Source organism: Chelonia mydas, chromosome 11 (assembly GCF_015237465.2).
Source record: "Chelonia mydas isolate rCheMyd1 chromosome 11, rCheMyd1.pri.v2, whole genome shotgun sequence".
In the NCBI taxonomy this organism is placed as follows: domain Eukaryota; kingdom Metazoa; phylum Chordata; order Testudines; family Cheloniidae; genus Chelonia; species Chelonia mydas.
The window spans coordinates 52,342,320-52,357,678 of NC_051251.2; the positions used below are offsets into that span (position 1 = coordinate 52,342,320).

General features: G+C 40.0%; 1 protein-coding gene across 4 annotated transcripts in view; it reads left to right on the forward strand.

Moving 5' to 3' along the window:
* Positions 1-15,359, forward strand: part of MYO1B (myosin IB) — a 179,711-nt gene that overhangs the window by 16,055 nt on the left and 148,297 nt on the right. For all 4 annotated transcript variants that reach the window (XM_037912508.2, XM_037912505.2, XM_037912507.2 and 1 more), the window contains exon 2: positions 12,667-12,807. In XM_037912508.2, coding sequence (XP_037768436.1) covers positions 12,673-12,807 — 135 coding nt within the window. In that variant the 5' untranslated portion in view covers positions 12,667-12,672. The remainder of the gene's footprint in view (positions 1-12,666; positions 12,808-15,359) is intronic.

A 15,359-nucleotide genomic window follows, 5' to 3' on the forward strand; every position in this document is an offset into this window, starting at 1 on the left:
GATGTCAAGTTTATTTACTGGAGATTAGAATGTTTACAAAATTCTACAGTTAAAATATGGCTAAAGAAAGTTTAAAAGTAAATATTCTCTGTGGAATGGCTTCTGCTCCTAAAGAAGTCAGTGGGAATTTTGCCCTGGTCCATGGAGCAGGATTGAGCCCATTACTAGGGAGCTGTTCCCAGCTATACAGAAAATGGGAAGGGGAAGAGGGAAAGTAACCAATGCACTCACGTTTGCTTTTTGGGGTAACTTAAAATAGAAAAACTATATTCCGGGTTCAGAATAAGCTGTTGCAAAAAAAGGTTACACCACACCTACAATCTTTTAAATCTATTGGTATAATTCAAAACTTAAATGGAATTTACCCAGAGTGTAAGCAGAGCCTAAAACATCTTTGATATTTTAAGACTTCCTTTTAATAGGTGCTGAAAAAGGGCTGTCAGGCTGATATTTCAGTAGCAAGCATCCTCCTCAAAGCCTCCCAAGCCAGAGTAACCAGCAGAGATCTCTTTTAAAGTAAAGATACAAACCACTGAATTAGGAAATGGACCAACAACCTAATATAGTAACTGGTGGTAACTAGATATTGTGTACATATAATAAATATTGCAAGTAATTTGAAAAATTACACATACAGGAGAATAAAATGAAAGTGCTTTATCTAGACCAAAAAAGTAATCTTATTATAAGGAGAATCCATTTTAATATTAATCAATATAACAGATATCAGAGAGAAGCATAGGACAAATGTAAATAGCATTGTTTACCATTAAGCACTCAATTAATATTCAGTCAGTTAAGAGCAGGAGGGAAAAAAACCTTTGTTTAGTACATATAACTCTCATGGCCTTTGCCTTTTGTGGTTAAATACAAAACATCTTGTGATTTTTCTCAACATGTTTATATCACAAAAAGATATCAATAAAGCACCCAGGGGCAATCCCTGAGAACATACAACTCTCTTGGGGAGTCTGCCGTCACAAGTTAAATGGAGTAGGAGTTATTTATCCAATGTACTTTAAAATTCTAAATAAAAAATTACGATAACCTGAATCACCTCAAAGATGTTAAGTTTTAATCCTCATTAAAGTCAATGAGTGACGTACATTTTCAGTAAAATAACCAATACACTTCTCTCTGAAGTCTAGTTTTTCTAAACTCCCAATATGTTCAGTCCCTATAAAATTTAAACTACTTAAAAGGATGATTCAGTTCCTTAGCAACTGGGAAGGTAATATTACTCCTCATAATTGCAGACCTGTGGTCAGTAATATATATTTTAATTGGCCTCTCATGTATATGACAAACCACAAGCACATGTAAGCCTGCAAATTACTTAATCAGTGCCATATAATTTTTTTCAGGCTATAGAGATTTGTTTTTCAGTTAAAGGGCTGCTGTGAGTCTTTAATGGTCTGCAGAGTAATTTTCTCTGTGGCTCTGAAAGAATGGTAGTATAAGTAGCCATCACTGATTATAGTCAAGGTTGCATAGCAGTTTTCAGTCTAATCTCCTCTTTTCATTTACTTAGAACTTTCTAAAACTTGGAATACAATAGTTCTGCTATGAATAGAAAGTATATTTTTCACTCAGAAAAACATATGCAATTTTGAACAGCTCTGTGATTAAAATGGGTTAAAAGTTGAAGTTTGACATGGAAATTACTTGCACTGAGAAGAAAACTAGTTTTGATTAGAGCAAGTTACGAGCCTCTGAAAAATGCATACTGTCCATACATTTTGCATTGTTCTTTCATTATTCTTGTAAAGCGTTCTTCAAATGATGATAAATTGTGTTTTGCACATAGTGACTCCATAACTTACATAGTACAGCTGTTACTCATCTTTCATTTACCTTCCAAAATGTGTAGGGGACTACTTTAAATTGGGCTTCTGTGTTTTTGTAAGATGTGCAGGAGGCAGCCCATTTCTGATGCACCTTGAGAGCTTTGAAACCCCGAAGGTGGACAGAAGAGGGGTTGCAGGGTACTTCAAGCACATAGGATAGTGAACTTTAAGAGAGTTTAGTTAAATACTTCTAGTTATGGAATTTACCTGAGCTACTATCAATTGTTTTGCAAGTGAATAGGTCTTAAATATCTTGAAAAATATAGGTTTCAGAGTAATAGCCGTGTTAGTCTGTATTCGCAAAAAGAAAAGGAGTACTTGTGGCATCTTAGAGACTAACCAATTTATTTGAGCATAAGCTTTCATGAGCTACAGCTCACTTCATTGGATGCATACTGTGGAAAGTATAGAAGATCTTTTTATACACACAAAGCATGAAAAAATGGGTGTTTACCACTACAAAAGGTTTTCTCTCGCCCCACCCCACTCACCTGCTGGTAATAGCTTATCTAAAGTGATCACTCTCCTTACAATGTGTATGATAATCAAGGTGGGCCATTTCCAGCACAAATCCAGGGTTTAACAAGAACGTCTGGGGGGGGGGGTAGGAAAAAACAAGGGGAAATAGGTTACCTTGCATAATGACTTAGCCACTCCCAGTCTCTATTCAAGCCTAAGTTAATTGTATCCAATTTGCAAGTGAATTCCATTTCAACAGTCTCTCACTGGAGTCTGGTTTGGAAGTTTTTTGTTGTAATATCGCAACTTTCATGTCTGTAATCGCGTGACCAGAGAGATTGAAGTGTTCTCCGACTGGTTTATGAATGTTGTAATTCTTGACATCTGATTTGTGTCCATTTATTCTTTTACGTAGAGACTGTCCAGTTTGACCAATGTACATGGCAGAGGGGCATTGCTGGCACATGATGGCATATATCACATTGGTGGATGTGCAGGTGAACGAGCCTCTGATAGTGTGGCTGATGTTACTAGGCCCTGTGATGGTGTCCCCTGAATAGATACGTGGGCACAGTTGGCAACGGGCTTTGTTGCAAGGATAGGTTCCTGGGTTAGTGGTTCTGTTGTGTGGTATGTGGTTGCTGGTGAATATTTGCTTCAGGTTGGGGGGCTGTCTGTAGGCAAGGACTGGCCTGTCTCCCAAGATTTGTGAGAGTGTTGGGTCATCCTTCAGGATAGGTTGTAGATCCTTAATAATGCGTTGGAGGGGTTTTAGTTGGGGGCTGAAGGTGACGGCTAGTGGCGTTCTGTTATTTTCTTTGATCCACTTCCTGGACACTACAGTGCTAATAAACGATGGTCACATAAACACCACCCTATACCGGAAACCTACTGACGGCTATTCCTACCTACATGCCTCCAGCTTTCACCCTGACCACACCACACGATCCATTGTCTACAGCCAAGCTCTGCGATACAACCGCATTTGCTCCAACCCCTCAGACATAGAGACAAACACCTACAAGATCTCTATCAAGCATTCTTACAACTACAATACCCACCTGCGGAAGTGAAGAAACAGATTGATAGAGCCAGAAGAGTTCCCAGAAGTCACCTACTACAGGACAGGCCTAACAAAGAAAATAACAGAACACTAACCCGATTTAGTGTGTCTTTTGCTATAGAATTCTTATGGCAACTGACCACTAATGTTGTGACACTGGATTCTCAGTAGCTGGGAATTGAGATTGTTTCCCTGTGCAATTGTTCTCTGTCCCCTTTCATGACTTCATTTTAATGCATACACAAATTAAAACATACTTCCTCAATATAATATTGCATAACTTTTCTACCACTTGAGAAACGTGGAGAATCTCATAGTACCAGCCAACAGCTGTTGTTGCCTTTTCTGTTGTGGCAATATTTTTGGATGAGTGGGGTGAGTGTTTTGTCTTTATGCTGACACAAACATTGCTAAGCATTAGAAATTGTTGCTGTTTAATTGACTCTTAATAAAAACATTCCCTCACTCTTAATATAAATAAATATACCTCACTATCTCTTGTTTAGCTTTCATAATTTACTGAACCCGTTTGTGGTTAACTAGTTGAGGAATCTGTGAAGTCCTCTGAATGTTTGACGCTTACTGAAAACTAACAAAACATTGAGCAAAGTTTTAGAAGTGTCTTTTCAATTCTAGATAAGACATAACAAGCATTGTTTAATTTTAAAACAAAGCCAAAATTGCAAACTTCTTTAAAATGGCAAATATTGACTGGTTCAGAGTGTAACTGCAGTAAACTATTGCCTGATGGGGGAAAAAGGTGTTCATAAAATGGTCATCTGTTGGCCAAAGCTTAAGGCAGTGTACAGGACCAAAAGAAGTGTTTTAACTTGTATAATATCCTTGGTCTACAACAGGGATTGGCAACCTTTGGCATGTGGCCTGTGAGGGTAAGCCCCCTGGCAGGCCCGGCCAGTTCGTTTACCTGCCGCGTCTGCGGGTTTGGCCGATCGCGGCTCCCACTGGCCGCGGTTCGCCGCTCCATGCCAATGCGGGCTGCAGGAAGCAGGGGCCAGCACATCCCTCGGCCCATGCCGCTTCCTGCAGCCCCCATTGGCCGCAGTTCACCGCTCCAGGCCAATGGGAGCTGCAGGAAGCAGGGGCCAGCACATCCCTCGGCCCATGCCGCTTCCTGCAGCCCCCATTGGCCGCAGTTCACCGCTCCAGGCCAATGGGAGCTGCAGGAAGCAGCATGGCCGAGGGATGTGCTGGCCCCTGCTTCCTGCAGCCCGCGTTGGCCTGGAGCGGTGAACCGCGGCGAGTGGGAGCCGCGATCGGCCGAACCCGCGGACGGGGCAGGTGAACAAACTGGCCCGGCCCGCCAGGGGACTTACCCTGGTGGGCCATGTGCCGGAGGTTGCTGATCCCTGGTCTACAACATACCTGTCAGAGGGTTTTGAACCTACTCTCCTTCCAGCAGGAAGTCACTGGGCTCCAAAGTCCTCTTGCTGTTTGGCAGTTGTCGTCCCTCCCCTGCTCTTTTCTTCAGCCCTTTCATTGCCACATCTCAGCATCTTTGAACAGTCTTGGGAGAAGCAGGAGGCTATAGGCTCTCTCCCTGAAAGGTTACATCCACAATGCTGCTGCTCCACTGTGCCCTGCTCTGTCCCAAAGACTGAAGAGCTGGGGAGTCAACAACCCTTGCTAATGTTTTCCTGGGTTAGAATCAGCAGTTTGTTACATGCTGGATGCTGAGTGCTCTGATGTTGGGTGAACAGAGCACCGTAGTTTTCTTAGTCAGTGAGTGTGCCACGAATCTAGATTGTCGTCACTGTGCCCAACAGGGGCTGTTTCCCGATCAGCATGCTCTCTTTCCTGTATGTATGTATTCTGTGCATCAGCTTGAGGGCAGTGGCATGTGGTTTTTTTGTATAAAGGAACATCATCAACTTCCAAATCCTGATTCTTTCTGAATTTTTTTTTGCCTGCTTTTGTCAGATGTGCCACAAAATTACTCTGACAAAAAAAGATTAGCATTTTCCCCATTTCTCAGTTTCACTTGTGTCCATTTGGCAGCATTGTGTATCTAGTCATTTTCACTGTTTCCTGAATGTGGTCAGAAAGTTTACTTTATTTGTGTGGGTCTATTATGCAGTGACAGGGAAATGAAACATATGTAAGTGGGATTGCAAAATCACAAAAACTGACAGGGAGGCTGAGGGCCAGGTATGGTACCTAAAGCTACTTCTAACTCGTCCTAGATTTCAAGTTGTTGGTGTCGCTGATAACTTGGCCTTTAATTTCACAAATGTTTTCTATAGAGAGTAGACTTGATGGCAAGGACTACTTTTTTTAACTATCCTGAAACTGCAGGTGTGCTTGAGTCCAGCGCTACATACGCTGTCAGGAGAGCTTTGGGTACTGAGGCACTACAATGTCCTCTTTCACTGCAGCAGCAGTCGAGGAGGAAAACAATTAACTGATATACCCTGCCAATAATAGCTGCTGTGCAATAGGTAGGGCCCTACCAAATTCACAGGTGTGAAAAATGTGTCCCAGACCGTGAAATGTAATCTCCCTAGTGAAATCTGGCATCCAGCCAGGGGCTCTTACCCTGCACAGGGCTCCTGCTGCTAGTCCGCAAGGGTGAGGAGGAACAAGACTTCCTTTTCCCCTGCAGGGCCGGGTCAGACACACCTCCAGGATATCTCCCAGCTGCAGGAAGCTCTGCGGCTTCAGCTGTTATGCGTGCTCTTCTCCCCACCCCTCACAGAGGCAGCTCCAGCTATCGCGCCCCCCTCCTTCCCCCGCGACGTGGCTGTGGCTCCAGCTGTCAGGTGGGAGACTGCTGGGTAAACCAGGCATATGGTAACCCACCTCCACCCCTCACTTCTGTGCTGCTGGTGGTGGTGGAGCTGGCTTTAGAGCTGGGTGCTCAGCCAGCAACCTTCCTCTTTGGCTGCCCAGCTTTGAAGGCAACGTCCCTGCCAGCCGCAGGGCAGAAATGAGGGTGGCAGTCCCCAGACTCCCCTGCAATAGCCTTGTGACCCTGACCGCCGTTGGGACCCCTAGGGTAACAATACTAAAATTTCCCATGTAAATGTCTGAAAACATGAAATTGACTAATTTTAACCACCCTCCTTCCCCAGCAGTGAAATTGACCAAAATGGACTGTGAATTTGGTAGGGCCCTAGCAATAAGTGAAGAGGTATATTAATTGTCACCAGCTTCCTGTAGATGTGCAATGCTTGATTATTACATCATATTTTTGGATGGCATAGGAAAGCTCTGGCAGTGTCATTATGTATGGGAGTCCTTAATACAAATAGTATTATACTTCCTCCTTTGAAGAGGGGTGAGTGACTTTAACTGTACGCGTTTTGCTTGGCTTTAGCCTCTTTTGTTGGGTTGGGCTTCTTTTTACAGTATTATTTGGCGCTCATTAAAACGTTCAGTTCTGCTGCAGTTCCTTTAGTTGGTTCCTAAAAATGCTTGTGAAATGGTCTATCATTTATTATTTTAAGTATTTTAAGACTGTTCATCTATGTGTAAACTTACTGTAAGTCTTGTGAAGTGTATCCGATCTTAAATTTTGCACTTGAAGTCTTAATGCACAGTGTTGTCTAGATTATAAAATAGTCTTTGTTTTGATAAGGAATTTGTATTAATTGATTATTGGTGGTTGTCTAAATATGCAAAATTATGGTAATGTCCATCACAATTTTTATGAATTGACACCCTTATGGGTGGGTGACTTTGGGCCTCACCCATCTTACTTTCAAAAATAGGAAAAATATTTTTTTGGGTTTTAAAATGCCCCCTTCCTCAATGTTAAAAAATATAAATTAAGCTTCAGAATGCAGAACAAAACCGTTTCAGATCCATTTCCTGGCTGCTCAGCACAGTAACATGAAAACTAGAATGCAGGATTTGATCATACATGTAAGTTTCATGCTGTTCCTCAGTTATCTGCCAGTTCTGTTACTGTGAGCTGGTTGGAAGTTAAAGTTTGACAAGATTCCTATTCTGAAGTGGTACACCCACATCTTGAATACTGCATGCAGATCTGGTTGCCCCATCTCAGAAAAGATATATTGGAATTGGAAAAGGTACAGTAAAGGGCAACAAAAATGATTAGGGGTATGGAACAGCTTCCATATGAGGAGAGATTAGTAAGACTGGGACTTTTCGGCTTGGAAAAGAGATGACTAATTGGGGATATGATAGAGGTCCATACAAGTATGTCTGGTGTGGCAAAAGTAAATAAGAACGTGTTGTTTACTCCTCATACCCAAGAACTAGGGATCACCAAATGAAATGAATGGGCAGCAGGTTTAAAACAAAACGAAATATTTTCTTCACACAACGCACAGTTAGTCTGTGGAACTCTTTGCCAGAGGATGTTGTGAAGGCCAAGACTACAACAGGATTAAAAAAATAACTAGGTAAGTTCATGGAGGATAGGCCCATCACTGGCTATTAGCCAGGATGGGCAGGGATGGTGTCCCTAGCCCCTGTATGCCAGAAGTTGGGAATGGGTGATAGGGAATAGATCACTTGATGATTACCTGTTCTGTTCATTCCTTCTGTGGCACCTGGCATTGGCCACTGTTGGAAGACAGAATACTGGGCTAGGTGGACTTTTGGTCTGACCCAGTATGGCCGTTCTTATTTTTTTTATTTTTAAGCGAAAATCTGTGCTAACACTCAGATTAGGGTTCAGGGAACAAATATGTCTGTATTGACCAAGCAAATGGAATTTATTGCAATGGAAGGGAAGACTCTGATCTAATAAGAGTGGTCTATGAGAGAAGAACAGGAGCATAAAGGGAGTAGAGAGTAAGTTGAACATAGAGGAGGAGTCATTGGATGGGGCACTAGAAGCCAATGCTAGACTGCAAAGCTTTATGGCTTCTTTCCTAGACTGCGTGGGGACAGGAGAGAATCTTTGTTAAGTGCAGTGTTCCAGCTAGACACGAATAAAGTTATCCCAGGCATTGTAATGACTAGATAAAAGCAGTGGGTGGAAAACACCTTGCATCACAACAGCGTGTGGACACAAAACATTGAACTAGTATTGCAAGCCCAAGGTTTTCCTTGGCTTGTTGCAGCATGTTTTTATCTAATATAGACAAGATTCTAGACAATTGAACATGCTTTTTTGTAATGTAAAATTCATTGAAATCTGTGCAAGTTAAGTGGGAACAGGGCCAGGAGGAAGAGTGAGGAAGGAGGAAGCTGCCAGTGAATAGGAAGAGAACAGGGATGGTATTGTGGGATGGAGATGGAGTATACTCTGGGGATGATGAGGAAGATTAATAGGGGAGGGAACTAGCAAGTGGGTGTGGGAGAGTTCAGAAAATATTTGGGGAAAAATCTGATTAGCAGAGTGTAAGTGTTTTGTTCTGAGCCAACTTCTTGTTGTACTAAAACTTAATAATTTACAACTGTAAACTTTACACAACTCTGTTTCATACAGTGTATCCAAACAAGCTTGATACAGCTGTAAATGGGTTAGGTAAATCTGGGGTTTGCCATTTCTATTTAGGTTATATTTATTAAGCTTTTCTACCATCTTAATACTACACAATTTCAGTACCTCTATGAATCTTTCTCAGGTCAGTAATTTGCATAGAGAAATAACCAAAGCAAAAGTCATTCTTGTGTTTATATAAAAAAGTAAAACATAATTTTAACACATCTGACATTTAACCAACTTGCCTGTTTTGTTTTTATAAGTGCCATCCACAGCACTGGCTAATGCTGGCTAGTGGCAGTGAGGTTTTGTTTTTAAGCTTGGCAACATTAGCTTTACCTAATCCATTCCAGAAGGGTACCATTGCTTTATAGTTGAAGGGCAAAAACTTTCAAAAATAAGTCTCTATTTAGGAAGTTGGGTGACTTTGAGAACACATTAGCTCTATTTCAGGTTGATGGGAGCTGCTGGGTGCTCAGCACCTTTAAAAACGAGGCAATTTAATTAGATTAACATGGATTTGAGCTCCAAAGTTTACAGATCCATTTATGAATGTCTTGGCTGAAACTTATTCCCTTACCAGTGCAACAGAGGACTTCTAGTTTTCTACTGATATATAGCGTTGACTCTTAGTATTTCTCCAAAGTCCTCTTTCTTTAGCAATAATAATACTTGGCATTTACAGTGCACCATGCGCTTTCAAACTGCTTTACAAACCTTAATGATTCTGTTTTAATGCCTCTTCCCCACCATTCTATTCTATTAGCATAAGTCTAATTGTTTAATGTGTGTTTTGCATTATTGTTGGTTCTTCTTAACAATATCTGTATACTGAAAATCCTTTTCCAGTTGCTTCTTCTCTGTCCTCTTTCTAAACTAAATCCATCCTGCAAGCTTGCTTAAATCCTCCGTTGTGACAACTGTGCCAGAGTAAGGATTGCCGATAGGATCTGAAAATGGTGGCTTAAACCATTTGGATTGTAGAATATTTTTGGATCATATCACTTTCAATGTAAGGCTAACGTTTGGCCTTCAAACATGTCCTTTAAATTACGGAGATTGATTTAGAAAAAAATTGTTGAATCACACTGTGTAGCCAGCATATTGTCCCAGTTTTACTCTCTAGGTCAGTAATATCTTCCTGTTCTAAAGCTGATAGAAATGACCAATGATACTATGATGCTAGATTACTGCAAAAAAGTCTTAGGAGTTCACAAGGTTTATTCACTTCTTTCTCAAATACTATCAGTGGACTGATCTCTGTAAGTCATGCACTGTTCTTGCTTTGGATACTGGGACTGGTGACTTGATGCCCTCCTTTTGTAAGTGCCTCTTAGTTGAGCAGTATATGAATAGGCTTAACGGCTTGTGTACTCCTGGTCTTGAAATTCCATAGCAATGATGCGTTTAGCATGGTAGGTGGTTTGTAATTTCCGAGTGGTAAATGAGATCTACTGGCTAGACTTAAATTTTAGGTTACAGTTGACCATATTAGGGTTTTCTGCTAGCTGAATTTTTTTTTGGTACTGACTCAATATTTAATAAATTACATATTCGAGGAGGACTTTTTTTTTTTTAATAACAGCTCATACAAAATAGTTGAACATTAGTTGCAGAGAAAAATTCCATGGAGAGTAAATATACAATTTAAAGTCAGACCAGTGGTTTCTAAAAAGTAGTTTGATGGGGATGAGTGGAAAAGATTTACAAATCTAGGTCATATCTATGGCATGACTTTTTGGGGGGCATTTTAATATACTTTTTACACTAATTCAGGAGCTAAGGTTTTTTTAGGACTAAACCAAGATTTTGATGAAATGGCTTTCTCCAATATGCAAGGAAATGCTCTCTTGTTTGTTTAGCAAGACTGACCTACCAACAGTTGTCTACCACAGTCCAGCATGAATATGAGACAGCTTTCACATATCCATGTGAATTTCGAAGATTCCCAGGTTTGGTTAAGGTTGGGAGTCTTGTAACTATTACTTCTGTTAACTTCCGGTGGAGCTGCAAGTTTTCTTGGTTGAACTTGGAATAACATCAAACATGCCTTGAGTCTGGGTTGATGATTTGAGGGATATCTGAACTACAACTCAAAAATCAAATAGTGCATAATTATGCGGTGGTCATAGATGCAAATAGGAGGTAAAGGGTTAGTCTGGACTGAATAGTTTCAGATTATTTTTTATGGGAAATCATGTAAATGTGATAGTAGTAAATATGCAAACAGTTTGCTTACCACTGACCATATAAACTACTAATCCCCTGCAGAAACTTTATTTAAACGAGTTTTCATAAGAAAACAAGAAAAAATAACACAAAACTAGAATTCGTTGTGGAGGAATCGACAGAAGATGACAGTCCAGATACTTATTACTGACTGGTCACTGCTCATTAGTATGACTGTTCATTCTACTGTTATAAATTTGCATGGCTGTACAATAATCGCAAAACTTACTTGAGTTTGTGATGTCGCAAGGCTGTTCACCTATCCGTAGTTCAGCATTTACAATGCAGTCTATGATAAATTATTTAATTTTGTTGTAAAAACGTTTACATGTGAAGATGAATTCCTCAGCTTGACCCTGTTCCTCAATTTTCTCCTGTCCCTATTAAGGGAAGTTTAGAGTATGTCTACATAGCAAAGAAAAACCTGTAGCTGTCCTCTGCCAGCTGACTTGGACTTGTGGGGCTCGGACTACGGGATAGAAGGGTCCCACAACTCAGGCTCTAGCTGAAGTCTACATGGCAGTGAAACAGTCCCGCATCCCAAGCCCTGTGAGCCTGAGTCGGCTGGCATGGGCCAGTTGTGGGTTTTTCTTTCTTTGTAGACATGCCCATAGTTTCGGAGCCATTTATTTTCTATTTGAATTGAAAAGATCTGTTCAGGAAATTATCTATGGTTTCAGCAAATGAAGTTGGAAGTAAATTGTTGAGTGTCTGCACTCCAGTTGAAAGGAGTTGTTAAGAAAATTAATTATTTGACAAAGAACAGTAAAGCTATAGTTCTACAGTGATTGGGTGGTAGACAATCCAGACTATTATGTTGTGAATACTAAGGAAAGATTCTATTAATAAAGCCAAAAACATGGGAAATGCAATGTATAGTTTAGAATAGCTTTCTTGTCCGACTTAAGTCAAATAAGTGGTTTTACTTTTAAGAATCTAAAAGATTGTTTGGAGTAGTGGAGGGAAGGTAAAGATGGGAAAAGTTGAATCAAATTAGAATATGGACAGTAAGCCCATAAAAAGCAGTGACTTTTTATGAATGTCTGGGCATTCTAAAAGTCAGTAGAAAGTTGGGTTTGCGTACACTTGAACATATTTATTGTAATCAAAAAGTCTGGATTGTATGCATAAGTTGCAATTCAGTTTTTGATTTTCAGTTTTAAAAACAATTGACTTAAAAGTGGGAACTCTTCATTAAGTCTCTGGAAAATCTGCTTGCATAGGAACTTCAGGATTGGGCCCTAAATTTGAAATATATCCATATGAATTAACTGCAAATCAAAACATTTACTTGTTTCTAGCTCATCTTCCATGAAAAAAAATAAAGGAATCTTGGGTTCTGACCTGTTGGAATCTTTAGCTTGAATTGCCTCTCAATATCTGATATATAGCAAACAAGGGCTGTGTCATAGGACTTTGTGGGCTGTTTTGGGTGCCTTTGTTTTATGTCCACATTGCTTTGAATTGTTGTGAATTCTGACCTTTCTAGATTTAAAAATATAACATTTTGAAAAACATTGAATAGAAATGACACTAGATGTATTTATGTTCCTGCATGATGTTCAGCCAAACTCCTGGATGGCTCCTATAAATGTGAATAAATAGACCCTTTCAAATTAATGGTGCTCAAATTGTTTTTTCTCTCCCAATAGAGGAAAATGGCCAAAATGGAGGTGAAGACGTCACTTCTAGACAACATGATTGGAGTGGGAGATATGGTCCTTTTAGAACCTCTCAGTGAAGATTCATTCATTAACAACCTAAAAAAGCGCTTTGACCACAGTGAAATATATGTAAGTACATGCTGCACAAATATCTCGTTGGGGGGCTATTTAATCCTCCTTTTAAAAAAAGTGTTTAGAATTATGTTGTGTAGGGTGTGCATGTCTACTGCATGCCATGGTATGTATAATTACATTAGCTGGAGGTACTTAACACTTTTTTTCTTTTTTTTTTTTAAATTGTGACCTAGGCCCTCCTGTATTCAGTCACTTGCTTCTCTTCTTCCTCAGAGGTGTTTCAGAATCCTTTGCACAGGTTCACGTTGTTCTAAAGATGGGATTTAGATCCCATCACTTTTAAAAGAAGACACTTTGGGAATTAACAATGTAAATAGTTTGATCCTCAATTGTATCAAGAAGACACATTTTCAAGCAAATCTGCTTCTATGGAAGGTGAGATATAAGTAGTCTGATTGGCATCTCTTTTCATGATCCACAGGATGAGTATCATTGATATGGTATATAAACCGTACAAATTTAGAGTGTTAATGGAATTACTGGTTTCAGAGTGACAGCCGTGTTAGTCTGTATTCGCAAAAAGAAAAGGAGTACTTGTGGCATCTTAGAGACTAACCAATTTATTTGAGCGTGAAGTGATGAAGTGAGCTGTAGCTCACGAAAGCTTATGCTCAAATAAATTGGTTAGTCTCTAAGGTGCCACAAGTCCTCCTTTTCTTAATGGAATTACTCTATAGGGATTAGCTGAAACATGAAATGTTGTCGCTTGCAAACAAAGCATGTACACAAGCATCTGTGGTTCTGCTTGCAGCTGGAAACGTGGTTTGTAAACTTGGATATGTGTGGGATTAATCAAAATCTTCATGTGTATTGATCTTTGAGAGGTGATAAATTAGGAAGCAGAAGTATGTTCTAATGGTTCAATCTAAGGGATTGAAAATAGGACTCCTGTCCTGAGCCCAGTTCTACGACTGGTTCTTTGAGTGGGCTTATAAAGATGCATTACTTCTGTGTCTTAGTTCCTTCCTTTTTAAAATGTATATAGTATACCTATGTCACTGGGGCAATGTGTGCGTAATGTGGTTCAAGAGCTTTTAGATCACTGAATGAAAGGCAGTGCTTGAAAAATGTACTTAATAGATAGAAGATGAAAGCTATGAGCCGAAGTGGAGCCAAGCTCTCTAAGCCATAGCACCTGCAACTTAATGGAATAAAAGAGTTGTGTACCATATTTAATTTTAGTTTATCCTCAATCCACTTTCTATTTAACTGTTCAAAATGTTACTTATAGTATGTTTCTTGATTGTTATGCATTCAGTCCTTCCATGACTTAATTCCACTTTCTCCTTTCTATCCTATAACAGATAGTGGTTTATCTGCATTGCTTTCTGTATTTATTTCCTCTCTTTCCACTCTCTTTATATGTCTCTTTATTCCCCTATGTTATGTGTTCTCCCTGCTCCACTATATATTCTTTACTGCTTCTCTCTCCTCCAAAATCACACTTTCACTTTCTTCTCCCACCCATATCCACACACATGCTGTTGCCCACATCTGCTCGCTTAGCCATACCCATCCACTCTTTTCACATATAGGGCTTGAAGAATTGACTAGTCACCTGATAGCTGAGGACTAAAGTAAGATAAGTAGTTTGCATTGTCACAGGTAGTGTTGAGAGGAGGAGCCAAGGTGATCCCCCAGATGCAGGGAGAGGAGAAGGATTCCTTTCAAGGTGCTGTGTGAGGACTTCTCTCTTTAAGGGAGCTCTGTTATTTGTAGTCTCTGATAATCAGGCATTAAAAAACTAAAATGTGAAGCTTCCTTTGGCTCCTTGAAGAAGGATGTATTTTTTCCTCTCTCTCCCTTCCATCCCCAGATGGAGGAGGGTGGGTGAGAGGGACTCTGATAATCTGCCGTTCTCCTAGCCTTTTTCTGGGTGGTCCTCCCCAGTGAATAGCACGTCTAGTGCTTCCCTGCCCATCCTGGCTAGTAGTACCTGCTGCTGCTGCTCACAGCTTTCTCCAGATGTAGCACAGTGTAATTGACCTGATTCTTGTCAGTTTCAGCGTTGACCCTGGATTCCCAACAGTAGGGTGAAAACTAACTAGCCTGATCAGTTTTTACTCTGTTACAGCAAAGTGAAAACATGAAGAGCAGAAGAGGTGGTGTCACTGTTTGTGTGCAGACTTAAGAACATAGTACAGTGCTGGTTTATCCTCGGTTCATATTTGGAAGGTTGTTTTCTTAACTATAAGGGCTAAAAACTTATTCTGTGAAGAAACCCTAGATTCTGCCGCAGATGTTCACTTAGGAAAGATGCTTGTTTGCCATTAGGAAATGGATTGTTGAAGCACCTCAATTTTAGGGAGTATAGAATAGAAAAAGTTTGTGTATTTTTACTGAACTTTGGGAGATTGGACATTTTTTCTGGAAATAAGTCAGACTTGTATACCAAATGTCTAATTTAATTTTTTTTAAAAATGTATAGAATAAAAACTACCTGAATTATGTACAGTTTTTAGTCACTTCAAAAATGCATTCTTTGAGGCAGTTACATCAAGAGATTTAGCTTCTCAAAATTCTAATTCTGTTGGCTAAGGTGATAA